Below are 25,329 nucleotides of genomic sequence, written 5' to 3' on the forward strand. Positions count from 1 at the left end.
ACTGTGAAAGTTCAATCTATAATGGATCCGACACAGCCGCGAGAGTCCAGTCCAAAGCGGATCCAACACAGCAGCGAGAGTCCCGTTCACAGCAGAGCAGGAAACCATCTCATTTTTTTTTAGTGCTTTACTCTAACTTTCCTCATCCACAAATCTTTCATCCTTGCTCAAATTATTGGGAAAATCGTTGCTTTCTCGGTCCGAATCGCTCTAGCTGCTGGTGGCCATGATTGTAAACAATGTGAGGATGTGAGGAGCCCTCACACCGGTGACGTCACGCGCACATTGGCTTCTACAGGCAAAGCTTTTTTATTAGCGACCAAAAGTTGCAAACTTTATCGTCGATGTTCTCTACTAAATCCTTTCTGCAAAAATATGGCAATATCGCGAAATGATCAAGTATGACACATAGAATGGACCTGCTATCCCTGTTTGAATAAGAAAAACGATATTTTTGTGTTGCGCTGTTGAAAATAGCATAACTTTTAGATAAGAAATATTGTATGAAAATCAATACAATGGAATTTATTTGGAATACAATGGAATATATATATATATACATATATATATATATATATATAGTATACCCTCAATTTTGGTGAGTGTTAAAGGTCCTGGTGCCCCAAAAGGGTCACAGTAATTAAAGTTTAAAAAAGTAGCCATATATATAGATTTGTTCCCATTAATACGCTTTGTTTGTCAAAGTCCTGCTTTATATGGCAAAAATGTTCAAAATGTAATATTTGAATGTGAAGTCTTTGGTGCTCTAAAAAGGTAAATAATTCATGACAACATTTTTTGTTGTATGATTTTTTTTTTTTAAGCAATGACAGTTTAATCATCTCTTATTTATCACTGCAGGTGTTGCTGGTTGAAAATACGCTTCCTGTTTTGATGGCGGAAACCGGAAATAAGCGTCCATAGCGCCTTTGCTCGAAAGGATTCTTCATTCATCACTCCAAGCAACGTTTGTAAGTTTCACAGTTTAACTAAAACAATTCTTACCTACTAAAGCGTCCCATGTGTGATGTCTGTATGATTGTTTTCATGCATATTTGTTCGTGCTATCATCATATAACCAAGCTAGTGTCGTTAGCATGAGCTAATATGCTAACACGTTTATTGGTGACTGTGTTAATATTATTAACTTACAATAGCATTATTTTTGTATTGTTTCACTTTCACAAATTTCAGTAAATTCACCAAAACGTCAGCGTGGAGTTATTGAGTCTGTTTAGCTGATTGGAGAGCTAGCTTGCGCAGCTGGTGGCTCCATGACCATGACTTCTGTTTTGTTTGATCAGCCGTTTTACTGCCGCTTTCGGAAACAATTATGGTATGTAAATAAACATTTACAGAATCTTTCTGTATAAATAACTAATTCTACAGCGTATATATCTGCGGCTAATTGTCTGGTAATATATGTGTCATGTCTATGTGATCATGTTTTGTTTTAGTCATGTTCTGGGTTTTGTTTGGCCACTCAGTCCCTGTTTTTGCACTTCCTGGTTTGTTTTGTCACCATGACTACCCATTAGTTTTCACCTGTCCTCATGTCTCATACCTGTTTTGACTAATCACCACAGTATTATTTAAGCCCGTATTTTTCTGTTCTTCATCCTGGCAACATCACCTCCTTCACACCCTCGATCACCTGCCATGCACCTTGTAATCCATGCCAATGATCCATGTCCCGTTCTCGTTTTGTTCCAAGTAAGTTTTCTCATTATTCATGCCACAGTGCAAGTGTGTGGTTTCGTGTTTATAGTTAATTGCTTTTGTTTCATAGCCAAGTTTTTGTACCGCCTTTTGTTTGTTCCTGTTTTTAGTTATAGTGTTATTAAAAAGATGTCTTTACCTTCACGCCGTTTGCGGTCCAAGTTCACTTACATCTTGGGAAAACAACCACCTCATTGTCCAAGTCTTGACAGAAAAACGAATGGGTAGTCATGGTGACAAATCAAACCAGGAAGTGCAAAAACAGGGACTGAGTGGCCAAAAAACTAACAGAACATGACTAAAACAAAACATATGGAAAAATATTTATTTCGTTTAAAATTCTGTGGGTGCGGCCTAATATCCTGGTGCGCTCTATAGTCCGTAAAATATGGTATTTCAAATAATGCAACATTTCCGCCTATTTGCTCTTTTATTCCACTTTTTATGCTGTTTTCTGAAATGTTCCGGGGTCTGTAAAAAAACAGCGTATAAAATAACAAGGAATACGTCTTCCTTCAGGGCTTCACGGTGGCATAGGGGTTAGTGCGTCTGCCTCACAATACGAAGTTCCTGCAGTCCTGGGTTCAAATCCAGGCTCGGGATCTTTCTGTGTGGAGTTTGCATGTTCTCCCCGTGAATGCGTGGGTTCCCTCCGGGTACTCCGGCTTCCCCCCACTTCCAAAGACATGCACCTGGGGATAGGTTGATTGGCAACACTAAATGGTCCCTAGTGTGTGAATGTGAGTGTGAATGTTGTCTGTCTATCTGTGTTGGCCCTGCTATAAGGGGGCGACTTGTCCAGGGTGTACCCCGCCTTCCGCCCGATTGTAGCTGAGACAGGCGTCAGCGCCCCCCGCGACCCCAAAAGGGAATAAGCGGTAGAAAATGGATGGATGGATGGAAATTTAAAATCCCATGGTAATCGCATTTTTAGAAAGAAAAATCAAAAATTAAGTTTTTATCCTTAAATTTTGCAACCCTAATGTGTTTACCATGAATTGATTAACGTGGACTTAAACAAGTTGAAAATGTTATTGGGGTGTTACCATTTAGTGGGTCAATTGTACGGAATATGTACTGAACTGTGCTAATAAATACTAATAAAAGTATCAATCAATCAATCAATCCGTGAGTGACAGGAAGAAAAGTTTAGGTTGTTTCACGCCTCCTAAAAGTCTTTTCCAGACATTTTAAAAAGAAATGCGGCCCAATACCAGTGTCAATAAGTAGTAAATACAATAAAGGGGGGGGGAGACTTTTGGAGCGTGGAAAACAACATTATGGACTCCATAGTGGAATTCCTCAGGTCCTCGTTCACATGGTTGGGGGCGTTAATGTGTCTCTTTTATGTGTGTTGCTGGGGTATTTATTTGTATTCTTGTGTGTGTGTGTGTGTGTGTGTGTGTGTGTGTGTGTGTGTGTGTGTGTGTGTGTGTGTGTGTGTGTGTGTGTGTGTGTGTGTGAACAAGCTGCTGCTGCTGATTTGGGTCATTACCACCGTCTTCTCCCCAAGGGGCTCCGCAGAGGCAGAAGGGCGGGGGTGCATTCTCAATGTGTGTTTGTGTGTGTGTGTGTGTGTGTGTGTGTGTGTGTGTGTGTGTGTGTGTTTGCTTGTATTAGGGCGGGGTTATGTCCCTGAGGAACAGAGACCAATAAATCACTGCGCCCGTCTCTCCTCTGACGCCCAGCTTGTCTGATGAGGGACAGTGACGGGGCGGGGGTGTCATGTGACGAGGGGGGGGGGGGGGGAGGAGGGGTGTCATGTGACTAAGCTCCTGATGAGGCTGAATGGAGAAGGTGGTCAGTTATCGGGGGTTGGGGGTTACGTGTGGGCTGAACCCCCGTAGCAGGACTGAGGGCCCAGTGGGGGAATGAGGCAGCACAGACAATGATGACATCATCACCAAGGGACCAGAGTGAAGGACTTTTGATTGTGATAGAACAGGGGTCACCGACCTTTTTGAAACCAAAGGCTACTTCTTGGGTACTGACTAATGCGAAGGGCTACCAGTTTGATACACACTTAAATAAATTGCCAGAAATAACCAATTTGCTCAATTTACCTTTACTATATATATGTATATATATATATATATATATATATATATATATATATGTATGTATGTATAACAAAATGGGTATTTCCGTCTGTCATTCTATTACAAAAGGTTTTTTGTAGAGAATAAATGATGAAAAAAACACTTATTTGAACAGTTTAAAAGAGGAGAAAACAGGAAAAAAATGAAAATAAAATTTTTAAACATAGTTTATCTTCAATTTCGACTCTTTAAAAGTCAAAATTCACCCGAAAAAAAGAAGAGAAAAAGTAGCTGATTCGAATCTTTTTGAAAAAATGCAAAAATAATTTATGGAACATCATTAGTAATTTTTCCTGATTAAGATTAATTTTAGAATTTTGATGACATGTTTTAAATAGGTTGAAATCTAATCTGCACTTTGTTAGAATATATAACAAATTGGACCAAGCTATGTTTCTAACAAAGATAAATCACTATTTCTTCTAGATTTTGCAGAACAAAAAATTTAAAAGAAAATCAAAAGAATTTGAAATAAGATTTAAATGTAATTCTTAAGATTTTCTAGATTTGCCAGAACAACTTTTTGGAATTTTGATCAAAATAAGTTGGAAGAAATATTTTACAAATATTCTTCGTCGAAAAAACAGAAGCTAAAATGAAAAATTAAATTGAAATGTATTTATTATTCTTTACAATAAAAAAATAAATTTACTTGAACGTTGATTTAAATTCTCAGGAAAGAAGAGGAAGGAATATAAAAAGGTAAAAAGGTATATGTGTTTAAAAATCCCAAAATCATTTTTAAGGTTGTATTTTTTCTCTAAAATTGTCTTTCTGAAAGTTATAAGAAGCAAAGTAAAAAAAAATTATAATATTTTTTTCAAACAACTGAAGACCAAGTCTTTAAAATACTTTCTTGGATTTTCAAATTCTATTTGAGTTTTGTCTCTCTTAGAATTAAAAATGTCGAGCAAACCGAGACCAGCTTGCTAGTAAATAAGTAAAATTAAAAAAATAGAGGCAGCTCACTGGTAAGTGCTGCTATTTGAGCTATTTTTAGAACAGGCCAGCGGGCGACTCATCTGGTCCTTACGGGCGACCTGGTGCCCACGGGCACCGCGTTGGTGACCCCTGTGATAGAACATGGGAGAAGTTTCTTTGAAAGTTTCATACATTGTGCAAGCTCACACAGCCAGGTGGCACTGTTTGCCTTCTTGTGTGTACTTTCTAGTCCAGTCTGCCAGCTAAGGTCTTCATGTGAGTTGCAATGGAGGGAAAGACGGGCTGTTTCCGGGGTGGAGGTGTCAGTAATGAGACCACTACGCTGCTTGGTCTATATTGCCCATTTCATAGAGGCAGATCCTCACATGTGTTCAAAGGTGCCATCTTTATCCTTCATGATGGTCACGGCGGTGGAGCGGCTTGGACCAACCAGTCTTGATTTCAGTACTCTTTCTGAACATTTGACCACATATCATTTTATTTTACTTTCCTTTTCTTTGACACACTGCCATCAGAAGAGTCTGCCTGAGGAAGGGATCAGCAACTTATTGGATCTTCCTGGAACTTTTTCAAACATTAATAAAAATAGGAAAATATGTTTTATTGTGAGGGCTTCACGGTGGCAGAGGGGTTAGTACGTCTGCCTCACAATACGAAGGTCCTGCAGTCCTGGGTTCAAATCCAGGCTCGGGATCTTTCTGTGTGGAGTTTGCATGTTCTCCCCGTGAATGCGTGGGTTCCCTCCGGGTACTCCGGCTTCCTCCCACTTCCAAAGACATGCACCTGGGGATAGGTTGATTGGCAACACTAAATTGGCCCTAGTGTGTGAATGTGAGTGTGAATCTTGTCTGTCTATCTGTGTTGGCCCTGCGACTTGTCCAGGGTGTACCCCGCCTTCCGCCCGACTGTAGCTGAGATAGGCGCCAGCGCCCCCCGCAACCCCAAAAGGGAATAAGCGGTAGAAAATGGATGGATGGATGGATGTTTTATTGTGGTTTTAGTAGGAAAACCAACATGACACAAACTGTCCTATAATTGTAAGAAAGCCCACTGCTGATTATGTTTGTGTTTATGCTTCACCGGTGTGAGTATTTGGCAAGCACCGTTTTGTCCCACTAATTTCAGCGGTCTTTGAACTCACCGTAGTCGTGAGGACTGTGATGCAACAGACTGTGCCACTTTCTCCGACGCTGCCACAAAAAGATGTGTTTTATGCCACTCCTTCTTTGTCTTGTTTTGTCCACCAAACATTTTGTGCTGTACGTGAATGCAAAAGGTGAGCTTTGTTGATGTTATCGACATCCATTGTTTTCGTCCTCTCCAAGGTTCTCATAGTCATCATTGTCACCGACGTCCCACTGGGTGTGAGTTTTCCTTGCCCTTATGTGGGCCTACCGAGGATGTGGTAGTGGTTTGTGCAGCCCTTTGAGACACTAGTGATTTAGGGCTATATAAGTAAACTGATTGATTGATTGATTGATTGATTGATTGATTGACTTGTGTGGAGTGTTAATCAGGCAACTCTCCCGTCCAAAGGCAAAACCTAGTAACTCACTTCTAGCTGATTTTGAGAAAACAAAGGAAAAGCAATCTATCTTGATGCTGTCTTACAAAGAGCTACAAAGTCATCAAACGTATAAATGTTTTCTTGGGCTTTCATTTTCTTGCCGATTGAGCCACAGATTGAATCTGCTCTCATGAACGTGTGCCCTTCCTCCAGATATTTTATCGCGATCTCGGGTGGGCCCCATTCTGCGTTTGCACATTGGGCAAGAGCCGTGTACAGCGTCCGGTTTTTATTTTGACCTCCACAGTTATCTGCCCAGAAGAGTATGCAAGGGGAATCAAGAACAATACATTTAATGAAGGTGCTTGCAACGTCCTGGGCCAATCTTCCAAATATCCCCTCATGCCATAATATCACATAATCAGGTTGACTGTCGGCCCCAATTCGTGCAAATGTCTCATTAAAGACAATAAAACAGGGGTGTCAAACTCAAATACAGAGTGGGCCGAAATTTTAAACTGAACAAAGCCGTGGGCCAAGGATTGAATAAATTAACCTTTTAATAGGGACCCAAACAAGTTTTGCATTGAATATTGAACAAGCAAGACTTATATAACTCTATAGTAACATGCAAAATCGAGTTCCAAATAATAATAATAATAATTAAAAAATATCAATGGCATATCAAATAAAATTTAAATAAAAATTGAGTGCCTTTTTTCTATTTGCAGCCTTCTGAGGTAAATATCAAAATTAACTTTTTCCTCAGGCTAATAATACATTTGAAACTAAAATAACAATAATGAATAAATCAAACATTTAAACCTCGAAGTAGCAAGAGAAAATGCATGAATAAAACGTTAATTATTGCTCAGTTTGCTACACTGATTTGCTTTACCACTGAATATGGAACAAGCAATACTTATATAACTTAAAAGTGCAAAATCAACTTTCAAAAAACAAAACAAAACAAAAAACATCAATGGTAAAATAAATAAAATTTAAATAAAACATTTGATGCCTCTTTTCTATTTGCAGCCTTCTGGGGTAAATATCAACATTACATTTTTCCACAGGCTAATAAATCTTAAAATAAAATAACAATGAGATGGGTGGGGGGCGGGGTTATGTGGTAGCGGGGGGTGCATATTGTCGTGTCCCGGAATAGTTAGTGCTGCAAGCGGTTGTGGGTATTTGTTCTGTTGTGTCTATGTTGTGTTACGGTGCGGATGTTCTCCCGAAATGTGTTTGTCATTCTTGTTTGGTGTGGGTTCACAGTGCGGCGCATATTTTTAACAGTGTTAAAGTTGTTTATACGGCCACCCTCAGTCTGACCTGTATGGCTGTTGAGCAAGTATGCTGGCATTCACTTAAGTGTGTGTATAAGTCGCATATATTATGTGACTTGGCCGGCACGCTGTTTGTATGGAGGAAAAGCGGACGTGACAACATATTGTAGACAACGCTAAAGGCAGTGCCTTTTAGGCACGCCCCCAATATTGTTGTCCGGGTAGAAATCTGGAGAAATTCGGGAGAATGGTTGGAAAATCGGGAGGGTTGGCAAGTGTGAGTATTAGCGGTGAATGCAGTGTTACACCGGCTCTGCCGCTGTATAGTACCGGCGGGCCAGCTCAAATGTTAATTTGATATTGCCTCAAGAGCCAAATGAAATTGCACGGCGGGCCAAATTTGGCCCACGGGCCAGAGTTTGACACCCATGCAATAAGGCGACTGACAAAGAAGCTCCGATTGGTCCCTTGAGATACTAGGTTTTTCTGTTGTATCTACGCAGTTATGTGGTAGTTGCTAGGTCCTGCCATGCGCGTAACAGCTTACTTACGGAACAAATTACAATATCGCATACACTAATGTAAAGCATATCACCTAGGAACTCCAAAATTATTTTCCAGCTCAGTTTTGACCAAAATTGAGTTACTGGGTTTTGCCTTTGGACGGGAGAACTGTGGTCACTACATGACTGTAAGCTAATCGATGCTAACATGCTATTTAGGCAAGCTGTATGTACATATTGCATCATTATGCCTTGTTTGTAGGTAGAGTTTAGTTCAATTAAGTTCCTCTACTTATGTCCTCTGTGTTTTTGATTTATATTTGCATTAGGGCTGGCCGATATGGCCTTTTTTTAATAGCTCGATATTTTTAGGCCATATCGCGAAATTCAGAATCAATTCAAATTTTTTTTTAAATCGATATTTTTTTATATTTTTTTTTAATCAATCCAACAAACCAATCAATACACAGCAATACCATAACAATGCAATCCAATTCCAAAACCAAACCTGACCCAGTAACACTCAGAACTGCAACAAACAGAGCAATTGAGAGGAGACACAAACACGACACAGAACAAGCCAAAAGTAGTGAAACAAAAATGAATATCATCAACAACAGTATCAATATTCGTTATAATTTCAGCATAGAAGTGATTAAAAATCCCTCATTGACATTATCATTAGACATTTGTAAGGATAAAAAAAAAGAACAATAGTGTCACAGTGGCTTACACTTGCATCGCATCTCATAAGCTTGACAACACACTGTGTCCAATGTTTTCTCAAAGATAAAATAAGTCATATTTTTGGTTTGTTTAATAGTTGAAACAAATTTACATTATTGCAATCAGTTAATAAAACATTGTCCTTTACAATTATAAAAGCTTTTAAAAAAAAATCTACTACTCTGCTAGCATGTCAGCAGACTGGGGTAGATCCTGCTGAAATCCTATGTATTGAATGAATACAGAATCGTTTTGAATCGGAAAAATATCGATTTTGAATCGAAAAAATCGATATATAATCGAACCGCGACCCCAAGTTTTGATATTGAATCGAATCATGGGACACCCAAAGATTTGCCGCCCTAATAAAAGTATTTATAAAGGATTTTTGAATTGTTGCTATTTTTAGAATATTTTTGAAAAATGTCACGTACCCCTTGGCATACCTTCAAGTACCCCCAGGGGTACGCATACCCCCATTTGAGAACTACTGGTATACACGGTCACAAAGTATTGTTTTTTTTTCACGTTTGCCGTTATAAAGGAGTTGTGTGTAGTGGAATATATTTAAGATCAATAAAACACAATTTCAAATCTATTTAAATGCGCTCTATAGAGGTTTAAAATCAAACATTTTGATTAAGCTGGCGACAGGCTTTCTTTTCTGCTTCTTACGCAATCTTTGTTGTTGTGAGACTATTCCCTGTACAACAGGGGTCGGGAACCATTTTGGCTCAGAGAGCCAAGAAGCCATATATTTTAAAATGTATTTCCCTAAGAGCCATATAATATTTTTTTTAACACTGAACACAACTAAACGCGTGCATTTTTAACTGAGACCTACATTTCCAGAGTATAACCCAGGGGTAGGGAACCTATGGCTCGGGAGCCAGATGTGGCTCTTTTGATGACTGCATCTGGCTCTTGGATAAATCTGAGCTGATGTTGCTTAAAACGATAAGTAATGAATAATTTCACTTGTAACCACAGTGTTAAAAATAATGTTCAAAATATAAAACATTCTCATGCATTTTTAATCCATCCATCCATGCAAGAAGTTGCGTTAATGGTAAGAAGTTATTTAGTTATTATTGGTTAGTGTGGGGCTTGCCCTCCTAGGGGTTCTTCAGACCCCCAACCACCGACATGAGAACCTGTTTCAGGGTTGCAATATTGTTTTATTTTTCAATAAGTCTCTCAGTTGTTTTCCAGCAATTGTATTTCCAGCCCCAACCCCATCTCTCCTCTTGGCTGCTGTTTATAACAGAGCGACAATTGAATAGATAACAAGGCCCAGGTGGGCCATCTACGCACCTGTCGCTGCAGGCCCGCAGGCCACGCCCCTCCACAGTTAGCTTCAGAATAACAATGTTATTACAAATAATAAGAGACCTATTATACTCTAGAAATGTTGGTCTTACTTAAAAATGCACGTGTTTAGTTGTGTTCAGTGTTAAAAAAAAAAATTATATGGCTCTTACGGAAATACATTTTAAAATATTTGGCTTTTCGGCTCTTTCAACCAAAATTGTTCCCGACCCCTGCTATAATAGCTCTCTCATTCTTTGTAATAACATTGTTATTCTGAAGTTAACTGTGGAGGGGGCGTGGCCTGCGGGCCTGCAGCAAAGCGGGATGTTGCCAGGACCGGCCTCAAAATCAGTGACAGGTGCGTAGACGGCCCACCTGGGCCTTTTTATCTAATCACCTGTCGCTCTGTTATAAACAGCAGCCAGGAGGAGAGACGGGATTGAGGCTGGAGCCAGAGCGCGAGTGAGGACGAAAGAGAAAAAGACAATTGCTGGAAAGCAACTGAGAGAAAAATAAAATAAAACAATATTGCAACCCTAAAACAGGCTCTTGGTGGTCTGAAGAACCCCCAGGAGGACAAGCCCCACTCTAACCAATAATAAATAAATTACTTCTTACCATTAACGCAACTTCTTGATCATAAAAATGCATGAGAATGTTTTATATTTTGAATGTTATTTTTAACACTGTGATTACAAGTGGAATTATTCATTACTTGTCGTGTTAAGCAATGTCAGCTCAGATTTATCCGAGAGCCAGATGCAGTCATCAAAAGAGCCACATCTGGCTCAAGAGCCATAGGTTCCCTACCCCTGCCGTACAAGAATCTAAGAGTTCTAGTTCTGTGTGTTCTAATCTGTTTTCCAAACTCAGACTTTCAGTATATTCATGTAAAGGATTGGGCAACCGGCCTCAGATGTTAATATTCATAGAATAATGATGACACATCCCAGGGTTTAGCGTGCTAATATAGTACGTGTGGCTAGGGCCGTGGTCAGTATGACATCATCATATCATTTGCAATACTCCCTCAGTCATTTTCTCTTAGCAAATACAAAAAGAACTGGTTAGCATTTACTACTTTGTCTGCTGAAAGACTCATTGTCTAAATTGGAAGGCTGCAGCGCCACCTTGCCACACCCGCTGGATGACACATGCTTTATTTCCTCAAATTGGATACAATTAGGCTGGCATCCAACGCTCGTTCTGTGAAGTTTCAGGAAGTTTGGGGTGGGTTGAAAAGTAGTTGAAAGGCAGATAATTGATGAGCCTTTTGTCTGCTTTTGTGTATTGCAGCAGTGTGTCGGGGACACTCAGGGGTGCAGTTGTCGGGGGCTCGTTGGAAATATTTGCCTCGACTTGTTTGACTGATGCATGAAGAAGAAAGTCACGTTAGCTGTCACTAAAGTAGCCGATTCCGAACAAAAGTAGAATGTGACCCTGCGCATATTTAGTCACTAAAATGTGAACACAAAAGTAGATACTTTTTTTGTGTGGACTTTTTGACATACACAGCCCAGAAATACAATTAAACACATGTCAAACAAGTAACTCACTATAATATGATCAATAAAAAAAAAAAAATAAAAAAAAAATGCATCAGTCAAACAAGTCAAGGCAAATATTGCCAACGAGCCCCAGACAAGTGCACCCCTGAGTGTCCCCGACACACTGCTGCAATACACAAAAGCAGACAAAAGGCTCATCAATTATCTGCCTTTCAATTACTTTTCAATTGAGGTTGAATTTGAGATTATGTTCTTTTACATATTGTTGGAAACCACCCCACACTTCCCCAAACTTTAAAACTACACGCTTGACCACTTTTTTTGAGGAATTTGTTAGGATAATCTGTATTTCAGTCCTTGACCAATCGCCACTGCCATACACCCACTGATGTATACCCACTGACGTGCACCCACTGCCGTTCACCCACTGCCGTTCACCCACTGCCGTATACCCACTGCCATATACCCACTGATGTATACCCACTGACGTATACCCACTGATGTATACCCACTGACGTATACCCAATGACGTATACCCACTGCCATATACCCACTGCCATATACTCACTTCCGTGTACCCACTGCCGTATACCCACGGACGTATACCCACTGATGTATACCCACTGAAGTATATCCACTGCCGTATACCCACTGCCGTATACCCACTGACGTACACACACTGAAGTATACCCACTGCCCTATACCCACTGCCATATACCTACATCCGTGTACCCACTGCCGTATACCCACGGACTTACACCCACTGACGTATACCCACTAATGTATACCCACTGCCGTATACCCACTGACGTACACACACTGACGTACACACACTGACGTACACCCACTGACGTACACCCACTGACGTATATCCACTGACATATACCCACTGATGTATACCCACTGACGTATACCCACTGAAGTATATCGACTGCCGTATACCCACTGATGTATACCCACTGACGTATACCCAATGACGTATACCCACTGCCATATACCCACTGCCATATACTCACTTCCGTGTACCCACTGCCGTATACCCACTGCCGTATACCCACTGAAGTATACCCACTGACATATACCCACTGACGTATACCCACTGACGTATGCCCAATGACGTATGCCCACTGCCATATACCCACTGCCATATACCCACTGCCGTATACCCACTTCCGTGTACCCACTGCCGTATACACACTGACGTATACCCACTGACGTATACTCACTGACATATACCCACTGACGTATACCCACTGACGTATACCCACTGCCGTATATCCACTGACGTATACCCACTGATGTATACCCACTGACGTATACCCACTGAAGTATATCGACTGCCGTATACCCACTGACATATACCCACTGCTATATACCAACTTCTGTGTACCCACTGACATATACCCACTGACGTATACCCACTGCCGTATACCCACTGACATATACCCACTGACGTATACCCACTGACGTATACCCACTGAAGTATATCGACTGCCGTATACCCACTGACATATACCCACTGATATATACCCACTGCTATATACCCACTTCTGTGTACCCACTGACGTATACCCACTGACGTATACCCACTGAAGTATATCCACTGCCGTATACCCACTGCCATATACTAACTTCTGTGTACCCACTGCTGTATACCCACTGACGTATACCCACTGAAGTATATCCACTGCCGTATACCCACTGACATATACTAACTTCTGTGTACCCACTGCCGTATACCCACGGAGTACACCCACTGATGTATACCCACTTTAGTATATCCACTGCCGTATACCCACTGCCATATACCCACTTACATATACCCACTGACGTATACTCACTGAAGTATACCCACTGCCGTATACCCACTGCCGTATACCCACTGCCATATACCCACTTCCGTGTACCCACTGCCGCATACCCACGGACGTATACCCACTGAAGTATATCCACTGCCGTATACCCACTGCCGTATACCCACTGCCTTGTACCCACTGACATGTACCCACTGCCGTATACCCACGGACGTGTACCCACGGACGTACACCCACTGACGTACACCCACTGATGTATACCCACTGAAGTATATCCACTGCTGTATACCCACTGCCTTGTACCCACGGACGTGTACCCACGGACGTACACCCACGGATGTACACCCACTGCCGTACACCCAATGATGTATACCCACTGACGTATACCCACTGCCATATACCCACTGCCGTATTACCACTGCCGTACACCCACTGACGTATACCCAATGATGTATACCCAATGATGTATACCCACTGACGTATACCCACTGCCATATACCCACTGCCGTATACCCACTGACGTACACTCACTGACATATACCCAATGACGTATACCCACTGACGTATACCCACTGCCATATACCCACTGCCGTATACCCACTGACGTACACTCACTGACATATACCCAATGACGTATACCCACTGACGTATACCCACTGCCATATACCCACTTCCGTGTACCCACGGACGTATACCCACTGACGTATACCCACTGACGTATACCCACTGCCATATACCAACTTCTGTGTACCCACTGACATATACCCACTGACGTATACCCACTGCCATATACCCACTGCCGTATTACCACTGCCGTACACCCACTGACGTATACCCAATGATGTATACCCAATGATGTATACCCACTGACGTATACCCACTGCCATATACCCACTGCCGTATACCCACTGACGTACACTCACTGACGTATACCCAATGACGTATACCCACTGACGTATACCCACTGCCATATACCCACTTCCGTGTACCCACGGACGTATACCCACTGCCGTATACCCACTGACGTACACTCACTGACGTATACCCAATGACGTATACCCACTGACGTATACCCACTGCCATATACCCACTTCCGTGTACCCACGGACGTATACCCACTGACGTATACCCACTGACGTATACCCACTGCCGTACACCCACTGACGTATACCCACTGCCATATACCAACTTCTGTGTACCCACTGACATATACCCACTGACGTATACTCACTGAAGTATATCCACTGCCGTATACCCACTGCCGTATACCCACTGCCATATACCCACTTCCGTGTACCCACTGCCGTATACCCACGGACGTATACCCACTGACGTATACCCACTGAAGTATATCCACTGCCGTATACCCACTGCCTTGTACCCACTGACATGTACCCACTGCCGTATACCCACGGACGTACACCCACTGCCATATACCCACTGATGGATATATGGCCTCAAGTTGTTGGCACGGCCACTCTACCAACCGACCTATACTGCCCCAGTGGGTATGTACCCAGTGGGTATATACTGGGTATATACCCACTGGGGCGGTATAGCTCAGTTGGTAGAGTGGCCGTGCCAACAACTTGAGGGTTGCAGGTTCGATCCTTGCTTCCGCCATCCTAGTCACTGCCGTTGTGTCCTTGGGCAAGACACTTTACCCACCTGCTCCCAGTACTACCCACACTGGTTTAAATGTAACTTAGATATTGGGTTTCACTATGTAAAGCACTCTGAGTCACTAGAGAAAAAGCGCTATATAAATATAATTCACTTCACTTCACTGACGTATACTCACGGACATATATACCCACTGCCGTATACACACGGACCTATACCCACTGCTGTATACCCACTGACGTGCACCCACTGATGTATACCCACTGACGTGCACCCACTGACGTATACCCACTGATGTATACCCACTGACGTATACCCACTGATGTATACCCACTGACGTGCACCCACTGCTGTATACCCACTGACGTGCACCCACTGACGTATACCCACTGATGTATACCCACTGATGTATACCCACTGCCATATACCCACTGCTGTATACCCACTGACGTGCACCCACTGACGTATACCCACTGATGTATACCCACTGCCATATACCCACTGATGTATACCCACTGCCATATACCCACTGATGTATACCCACTGCCATATACCCACTGATGTATACCCACTGACGTGCACCCACTGCCTTATACCCACCGACACTGTAAATGGAAAAACAGTACTGCTGTTTTTAAAGTAAAAAAGGCAGCTCAGTTGCCAGAATTTTACTGTGAAATGTACATTTGTTGTTTTTTTTTACTGTAAATTAAAAAAAAACCCTGCAATTTTACAGTAAAATTTTGGCACCTGAACTGCCAGGTTTTTTTCTGTTTTTGTATTTACTGCAAATCATCAAGTGTATATTTTTGGTTGTATTACTGTAAATGCCAAAACAACACCACAGTTTATTACAGTAAAAAAAAAAAAGTACTGTTTTTTCATTTAGAGAAAAATGCTGTAAAAACCACAGTAAATTTCACATTTTTACCATGAAATCTTTCGCTACTTTTACATTGCACAATTTGATGGATAACTTGCTTTGATATCATTATTATTAGTATTTATTTCAATTTAAAAAATGGTTTGAATGTTTGATCATATATTTATGCATATTTAGACAATATTTAAGTTAACATCATTCACGATTGCATATTTTTTTTTTTATGCCAAAATAGAAAGAAAGAAGACATTTAGTAAGAAAAGTTACAGAAATGTATTGATACGTATTATTTCCAGGCTTTCGAGGGCCACATAAAATGAAGTGGCCTTGACTTTGACACATGTGATGTAGATCTGATGCACAGATTTATTTTAGAAAATAGAAGTGTTGCATATTTCTCTTGTTGCCTTATTTGTATTTGACTTTATTGCAAACCCCGTTTCCATATGAGTTGGGAAATTGTGTTAGATGTAAATATAAACAGAATACAATGATTTGCGAATCATTTTCAACCCATATTCAGTTGAATATGCTACAAAGACAACATATTTGATGTTCAAACTGATAAACACTTTTTTTAAGCAAATAATCATTAACTTTAGAATTTGATGTCAGCAATACGTGACAAAGAAGTTTGGAAAGGTGGCAATAAATACTGATAAAGCTGAGGAATGCTCATCAAACACTTATTTGGAACATCCCACAGGTGTGCAGGCTAATTGGGAACAGGTGGGTGCCATGATTGGGTATAAAAACAGCTTCCCAAAAAATGCTAAGTCTTTCACAAGAAAGGATGAGGCGAGGTACACCCCTTTGTCCACAACTGTGTGAGAAAATAGTCAAACAGTTTAAGAACAACGTTTCTCAAAGTGCAATTGCAAGAAATTTAGGGATTTCAACATCTACGGTCCATAATATCATCAAAAGGTTCAGAGAATCTGGAGAAATCACTCCACGTAAGCAACATGGCCGGAAACCAACATTGAATGACCGTGACCTTGGATCCCTCAGACGGCACTGTATCAAAAACCGACGTCAATCTCTAAAGGATATCACCACATGGGCCCAGGAACACTTCAGCAAACCACTTTCACTAAATACAGTTCGTCGCTACATCTGTAAGTGTAAGTTAAAGCTCTGCTATGCAAAACGAAAGCCATTTATCAACAACATCCAAAAACGCCGTCGGCTTGTCTGGGCCCGAGATCATCTAAGATGGACTGATGCAAAGGGGGAAAGTGTTCTGTGGTCTGACGAGTCCACATTTCAAATTGTTTTTGGAAACTGTGGACATTTGTGTCCTCAGGAACAAAGAGGAAAAGAACCATCTGGATTGTTATAGGCGCAAAGTTCAAAAGAAAAAAAAATAGAAGATTAAAATAACATTTAAAAAATCGGTCTTAGCCTAGGCCCTGGAGTGGGGGTGCAGACTGAGGCCAAGGGGGAAAAAAAACAAAAAAAACAACAACAACTCATAGCCATAGTACACATCCCTCTTCGGATCCAAGACAGCACCGAGAGTCCCATCCACAGGAAACCATCCCAAGCGGAGGCGGATCAGCAGCGTAGAGATGTCCCCAACCGATACACAGGCGAGCGGTCCATCCTGGGTCCCGACGAGCGGTCCAGCCTGGGTCTCGACTCTGGACAGCCAGTACTTCATCCATGGTCATCGGACCGGATCCCCTCCACAAGGGACATAGGAGAAAAAAGAAAAGAAGCGGCAGATCAACTGGTCTAAAAAGGAGGTCTATTTAAAGGCTAGAGTATACAGATGAGTTTTAAGGTGAGACTTAAATGCTTCAACTGAGGTGGCATCTCGAACTGTTACCGGGAGGGCATTCCAGAGTACTGGAGCCCGAACGGAAAACGCTCTATAGCCCGCAGACTTTTTTTGGGCTCTAGGAATCACTAATAAGCCTGAGTCTTTTGAACGCAGATTTCTTGCCGGGACATATGGTACAATACAATCGCAAGATAGGCTGGAGCTAGACCGTGTAGTATTTTATACGTCAGTAGTAAAACCTTAAAGTCACATCTTAAGTGCAGGTGAGCCAGTACTATCGACTCGTCACCCCCAAGAACCGAATCCAATCGTTGTGGTGCCCAAAGATTCACAGCCCAAAGAACTCCCTTCAGCAAGTTTCCCTTTGAGACCGTCACACGTCACTTGTGAAGACTTTGAAACCGCAATAAAAAAAATGTGACCACATCTTCTGTGCCACTGCCTGCAGAACCACACAAGACAAGACAGAAATGCTTTTATTGATGCTGATTCTATGATCCGTATTAATATCACACCCCTTCTTTGGTCCTGATTACAGAGCGATGAAGTCACCTGCCAAGTTCCCCAGGACTCCCACTTGTTTGTCCTTCAAAGCCTCCCCGTCTTCTCCCACATTCCTCAGCTCCAACTTGTGATTATCAAGGTATGCAGGCCTCCTCTCTCCTCTCTCCTCCTGTCCTTTGTTTTGGCCTCGGCGTGCAGGATCCCAGCGAACACGTGTTTACTCACACTCGGCGTACGTGCGTCGGAAAGTACGGCGTGCGTTTACGACCTCGCATGGGACAGCTAAAACCAAAATCTCCTGTTTGGAAGTGTTGTGGGGCTGGGGGGGGGGGGGGGTGACTTTGATGTCCCATGGCGGTGGGAGAGAAGCTATTTAACCGCTGGAGCTCAGCCAACACACACACACACACACACACACACACACACACACCCTCATCCGACCTGCCAATAGCAATATACCGTGTGTGTCCTTCACTTATCTTTTTCTATTATCTATATTATTTCGACCCCCCCCCAGACCTTCCTGTGCACCCTGCTGTGAACACACACACACACACACACACACACACACACACACACACACACACACACACACACACACACACGCACATGCAAAATAAATCCACATCGTCCTTTTTGGGAAGCTTTTTATTCTAATAAGAGCCGTACATTAAAATTCAACAAGGGGAAAACGGCAATAAAATGTCCCCCTTCTTTCTTCAGTCTTCCTTCCTTCTTCACTCGCTCCCTCGCTCCTCTTCATCCCCTCACACACAAACACACACACACCGCGACCCAATGTGCGCACACACATTTTTTTCATCAGTGGTCTGCCCCCCCCCACTGACTCGTCTTTCTCAGCATCCCCCCCGCTGTCCTTCATCCTTTATTCTCTTCTTCCTCCCTCCCCCCTCCACCCTTACACACACACACACACACACACGCACACACACACACACACACACACACGCACACACACATCTATATTTTCCAACTCCACCTCTGGCAGGTTGTGATTTCCACTGTCAGAAATTGCTTTTTCAATATCTCTCCCTCTAATTATGAGCCCCGCTAAAGGGGTCTTGCCACCAGAATACCAATTTTCTACCATTTATTTCCTTTTTCGCCGGAATAATTCTCATGTTCTTGGCGATGAAGACATCACACACACACGCACACACACACACACACACACACACGCTCACAGGGAGGTGTGTGTGCTTTTGCAACATTCACACCAGTGTGGGCCCTTCCATTCCTTCCCTTGAGGTAGTGATTAGCAAAAAACACAAGGGAGGATGATGATGATGATGATGATGATGATGATGCACATCTTTTTTATCTTCCACGCCGGCGAGGACACAATGTTAGGATTTCAAAATGCACCAGCTGCTTTTGTGGCGAGAAGCAGGAAAACCACAGAGTCTGGATACAAGCCGCCACACCACAGCAAGCTGCTTGCTGGGAGCGACGTGGCAGCCGTGAACGAAGCGTTCCTTTTTAAACCGACTCTTTTCGAGTGAACGACGTTGTTGTTGTTTTTTTGCCCGACATATTTTTCCCCTTTTTCAGGCCGCACTTTAATTACTGCCATCTACTGTACATGCATGTGGTTGGAAAAACAAGGATGGACAATTCAAACCCTTAAAGGCCTACTGAAACCCACTACTAGCGACCACGCAGTCTGATAGTTTATATATCAATGATGAAATATTAACATTTCAACACATGCCAATACGGCCTTTTTAGTTGACTAAATTGCAATTTTAAGTTGAAAACGTCGCGGAATGATGGTTGGAGGGGACATATTATCCCAGCACCACTTACGGCTAAAAGTCGTCTCTTTTCATCGCATAACTACAAAGTATTTCGGACATCTGTGTTGCTGAATCTTTTGCAATTTGTTCAATTAATAATGGAGACGTCAAAGAAGAATGCTGTTGGTGGAAAGCGGTGGATTGCCGCTGCCTTTAGCAACCGAAACACTGCCAGTGTTTCTTTGTTTATTGTGAAGCTTTAGCAAACATGTTTCTCTACCACATGTCAACCAGCAAGTTTTTTGGATGAGACAGTTGTGATATTAATTCGGCTCTTACCGGAGACTTGTGCGGAGTTAGCGTCCTCCTGCAGCAGCTGTCATCTTGGCTCCTCCATTTGCTTAATTCTCTCAGAGACACTGGCGGTCACCGCTCCCCTCCGACTTTCAGATATGACTTTATATTCTCACTAAAACACTATTAACCCAATAAGCAGATAAGGGATTTTCCAGAATCATCCTAGTAAAGGTGTCTAATAACATCTGAATCACTCCCACCGCACTTGCCTTTTTTTTTCTTTTCTAGTGCTTCACTCTAACTTTCCTCATCCACAAATCTTTCATCCTCGCTCAAATTAATTGGGAAATCGTCGCTTTCTTGGTTAGAATCGCTCGCGCTGCTGGTGGCCATGATTATAAACAATGTGAGGATGTGAGGAGCTCCACAACACGTGACGTCACGCACACATCGTCTGCGACTTCCGGTACAGGCAAGGCTTTTTTATTAGCGACCAAAAGTTGCGAACTTTATTGTCGATGTTCTCTACTAAATCCTTTCAGCAAAAATATGGCAATATCGCGAAATGATCAAGTATGACACATAGAATGGACCTGCTATCCCCGTTTAAATAAGAAAATCTCATTTCAGTAAGCCTTTAAAGGCCTACTGAAACCCACTACTACCGACGACGCAGTCTGATAGTTTATATATCAATGATGAAATATTAACATTGCAACACATGCCAATACAGCTGGTTTAGTTTACTAAATTGCAATTTTAAATTTCCCGCGAGGTATCCTGTTGAAAACGTCGCGGAATGATGACGCGTGCGTTGGACGTCTCGGGTTGTAGCGGACATTTTTTTCCAGCCCGATCCAGGCTATAAGTAGTCTGCTTTAATCGCATAATTACACAGTATTCTGGACATCTGTGTTGCTGAATCTTTTGCAATTTGTTCAATTAATAATGGAGAACTCAAATAAGAAAGATGTAGGTGGGAAGTGTTGTATTGCAGCTGCCTTTAGCAACACAAACACAGCCGGTGTTTCCTTGTTTACATTCCCGAAGGTGAAGCTTTACTATGGAACAGAGCGGTCAAACGAACATGGTTCCTGACCACATGTCATCCGGCAGGTTTCGGTGATAAAATTGTGGTAATAAGTTGGCTCTTACCGTAGACATGAGCGGAGCTTGCGTCCTGCTGCAGCTGCGTGGCTTCCCTCAGAGACACTGGCGGTCACCACACCCGTGGCCAAACGCCTCCGACTTTCAGGTACCATATAATCCCACTAAAACACTAGTAACACAATAGGCAGATAAGGGATTTTCCAGAATTATCCTAGTAAATGTGTCTAATAACGTCTGAATCGCTCTCATTGCCCTCCCCTTTTTTTTCCTTTTATTCCTTTACTCTCACTATCCTCATCCACAAATGTTTCATCCTCTCTCAAATTAATGGGTAAATCGTCGCTTTCTCGGTCTGAAGCCACTGGGAACTGATTTTTGTTGTTTTTAACCCTTTTGAAATTATGATAATGTTCCCCTTTAAGAACCCCTGGTCTATCCTATCCTCCACTCAGATCAAATCATTTCAATATTAACACAGTCGCGAGAGTCCAGTCCAAAGCGGATCCAACACAGCAGCGAGAGTCCTGCTCACAGCGGGATCCGCTTTGGACTGGACTCTCGCGACTGTGTTGGATCCAATATGGATTGAACTTTCACAGTATCATGTTCGAACCAGCTAAGAACCGCTTCACGGTGGCAGAGGGGTTAGTGCGTCTGCCTCACAATACGAAGGTCCTGCAGTCCTGGGTTCAAATCCAGGCTCGGGATCTTTCTGTGTGGACTTTGCATGTTCTCCCCGTGAATGCGTGGGTTCCCTCCGGGTACTCCGGCTTCCTCCCACCTGCAAAGACATGCACCTGGGGATAAGTTGATTGGCAACACTAAATTGGCCCTAGTGTGTGAATGTGAGTGTGAATGTTGTCTGTCTATCTGCGATGAGGTGGCGACTTGTCCAGGGTGTACCCCGCCTTCCGCCCGATTGTAGCTGAGATAGGCGCCAGCGCCCCCCGCGGCCCCAAAAAAGGGAATAAGCGGTAGAAAATGGATGGGATGGATGGATGTTCGAACCGCTCGACATCCATTGCTTTCGTCCTCTCCAAGGTTCTCATAGTCATCATTGTCACCGACGTCCCACTGGGTGTGAGTTTTCCTTGCCCTTATGTGGGCCTAACGAGGATGCGGTAGTGGTTTGTGCAGCCCTTTGAGACACTAGTGATTTAGGGCTGTATAAGTAAACATTGATTGATTGATTGATTGAATATTGATCAACAGAACTATACATAATCATGTGTATATTTGTAGCAATGTGTTTCATCCAATGTTCACCTATTTATCTATTAAAAAAAAAAAAATCAACTCTTTTGGTGAGTCAAAAAAAGCGTCTCCTTTAAAAGGAGCCGAAATTCCCACGACTAGAACCCTCCCCCCTGTTGCCAGGAAGGGGTTAACCCCAGCGTGAGCCTTCCGCCCCCCCCGCCCCCCTACACTCCCCTTTGATTGACGTGCTGCTTCATCGCTCCAATCAGAGAAGGGACAGTTACCACCCCACGTGGGCACGCCGGCCGCTGATTGGCTGAAATCGCCAAGGCTTTTTCCCCAACCCCACGTGGAGCTTTTCATTCAATCAATGAGAACACAACCACGGACACTTTTTCCTCCTCTATAAAGGAACTTCAAATAAATAATAATGGAAGCGTAGTCGAATATGAATATATACTCATTCCGACAAGAAACTACTTCGTATTAGTTTTGATATAAAAAACAAAATATATGTGGGGCTGCCCCCCTCCCCCGTCCTTTAAGCAGGGCCACTCATATGTTTGTGTCCCATTGCGGGTGAGAGAGGAGGGTGAGGCTGTGAAAAGAGGGAGACAAAAGAGGCTCCGCTTGCATTCAATGCGCCTCTGCCGCAAGCCTGCAAGCAACACAGACGCTCTCTCTTCTTCAGCCTGCACGGGAAGTTTGGACACTTTTGGCGCAGCGAGGCGGCCGGCAGAGGACCCCCGGTGGAAGGGCTCCCATAGGCCGAGCAGAGGACCGGAGGAAGGGCTCTCATAGACCGAGCAGAGGACCGTAGGAAGGGCTCTCATAGACCGAGCACAGGACCGGAGGAAGGGCTATCACAGACCGAGCAGAGGACCGGAGGAAGGGGCCTCATAGACGAACAGAGGACCGGAGGAAGGGCTCTCATTGACCGAGCAGAGGACCGGAAGAAGGGGTCTCATAGACCGAGCAGAGGACCGGAAGAAGGGGTCTCATAGACCGAGCAGAGGACCGGAGGAAGGGCTCTCATAGACCGAGCAGAGGACCGGAGGAAGGGCTCTCATAGACCGAGCAGAGGACCGGAGGAAGGGCTCTCATAGACCGAGCAGAGGACCGGAGGAAGGGCTCTCATAGACCGAGCAGAGGACTGGAAGAAGGGATCTCATAGACTGAGCAGAGGACCGGAGGAAGGACTCTCACAGACCGAGAAGAGGACCGGAGGAAGGACTCTCAAAGGCCGATCACAGAACCGGAGGAAGGACTCTCACAGACCGAGCAGAGGACCGGGCGCTCCTCCTCTCTGCTCCCCCCCACCCCCGGCCTCAAGCGTGGAGAGCTGGGCGGCGGTGCTCCGGGAAGAACCGCAGCCAGAACAAAGGAGGCGAGCGGAGCGGAGAGCAGCTTCCACCTCGTTATTCCTCTCTTCTCCCCAAACAGGATCAATGTATCAGTAAAAAAAAACAAAAACAAAACAACAACAACCGAGGCTCCAACCGAGTATTTCTCCGTCAAGCTTACCGGGGAGACAAGAAGGACAAGACCCGCGCAGAGACGCACGTTGGCGGCCAGGATGTTCCCTCAAAATCGACCACCGGTGAGTAATCGTCTATTTTGTATCATTTTGTTGTAAGTGAGACAACTTTAGAGACTCCACCATTCCTCCTCATTGTCACACTACTGGAGTGCAATGATGGTGAAGAAGTCTGTCCAACTCATCTTCTTGATGACACCTCTGTCAATGTTTCTTGTGCCCACTTTTAAAAACCTCATAATACTCCCTGAAATGTGCAAGAAAGTAGCATTCACCTTGTTTTAACTAAGCATGTCCATTGTTAAAAGTTAGAAATGCACCTAAAATTGCGGCACGGGGGCCATTTGCGGCCCGCAGCTAATCGTTTCCCGGCCCGCCACACATTCTGCAAAAATTGCAAAATTGATAGTATTGCAAAATAAATAAAAAATACATTTAAAAAAAAGTGGAATGAGGTGAAATGTAATGAGAAAAAGTGGCAATGCTGACAGAAAGCTGCCATGCAGGCAGTTTTTTTCCCTTTTGTCTTTATTTTCTTTTTTTTTCATTGCTCAAAAAAAAGGACAAAATTATCTATTAGTTAAAAATTATCACTTTAAAATGTTTAATGTTGAAAAGATATTGCATGTGGTTGCCATTTAAAAACATCAAAGTTTTGACAAAAGAGCATTAAACAAACAAAATAATAGTTCAAACTTAAAATCGACAGATATATCTGAAGTTGATGTTGAAATCTAAGTGGTAAAAGTAAAAAAAAAAAACTAATAAAAATGCATCACTTTATGAGTGGTGAACCTTTCGGATCTCAAATACCGTATTTCCTTGAATTGCCACCGGGGCGCTAATTAATTTAAAACCTCTTCTCACTCCTGCGTTTACCAAAGGCATGCGGTAAAAGTAAGCATGCGCTAATTATTTTAAAACCTCTTCTCACTCCGGCACTTACCAAAGGTATGCAGTAAAAATTTGAGTGTGATGTAAGCTTGGACCTTAAATCCTACTGAATAGCTCTTAATCTTCTTCCCTTTATGCAATTTCAAATTACCGGTATTGAAATCAGCCGCCTCCTCCATTTTGAAAATGATGACTCGTGACGTCACGAGTTTGACCAGGCAGTAATACTAAGCATGCACTAATTATTTTGGGAAGCGAGTTTGACCCGGCAGTAATTCAAGGCATGCGTATATTATATCCCCTGCGGCGATTAAAGGAAATAC

At 42.9% G+C, this 25,329-nt stretch overlaps 1 protein-coding gene across 4 annotated transcripts in view; it reads left to right on the plus strand.

The window, feature by feature from the left end:
* Nucleotides 1-950: 950 nt before the first annotated feature.
* tle2a (TLE family member 2, transcriptional corepressor a) overlaps nt 951-25,329 on the plus strand; it is a 164,506-nt gene continuing 140,127 nt past the window's right edge. For 3 of the 4 annotated variants that reach the window (XM_061883192.1, XM_061883193.1, XM_061883194.1), the window contains exon 1: nt 22,936-24,175. In XM_061883192.1, the coding sequence (XP_061739176.1) occupies nt 24,152-24,175 (24 nt within the window). In that variant the 5' untranslated portion in view covers nt 22,936-24,151. Of the gene's footprint in view, nt 972-18,248; nt 18,354-22,935; nt 24,176-25,329 lie in introns of those variants that run through there. The other variant, XM_061883195.1, reaches the window with a different exon arrangement.

The sequence above is a fragment of the Nerophis ophidion genome, linkage group LG22 (genome assembly GCF_033978795.1).
Source record: "Nerophis ophidion isolate RoL-2023_Sa linkage group LG22, RoL_Noph_v1.0, whole genome shotgun sequence".
Lineage (NCBI taxonomy): Eukaryota > Metazoa > Chordata > Actinopteri > Syngnathiformes > Syngnathidae > Nerophis > Nerophis ophidion.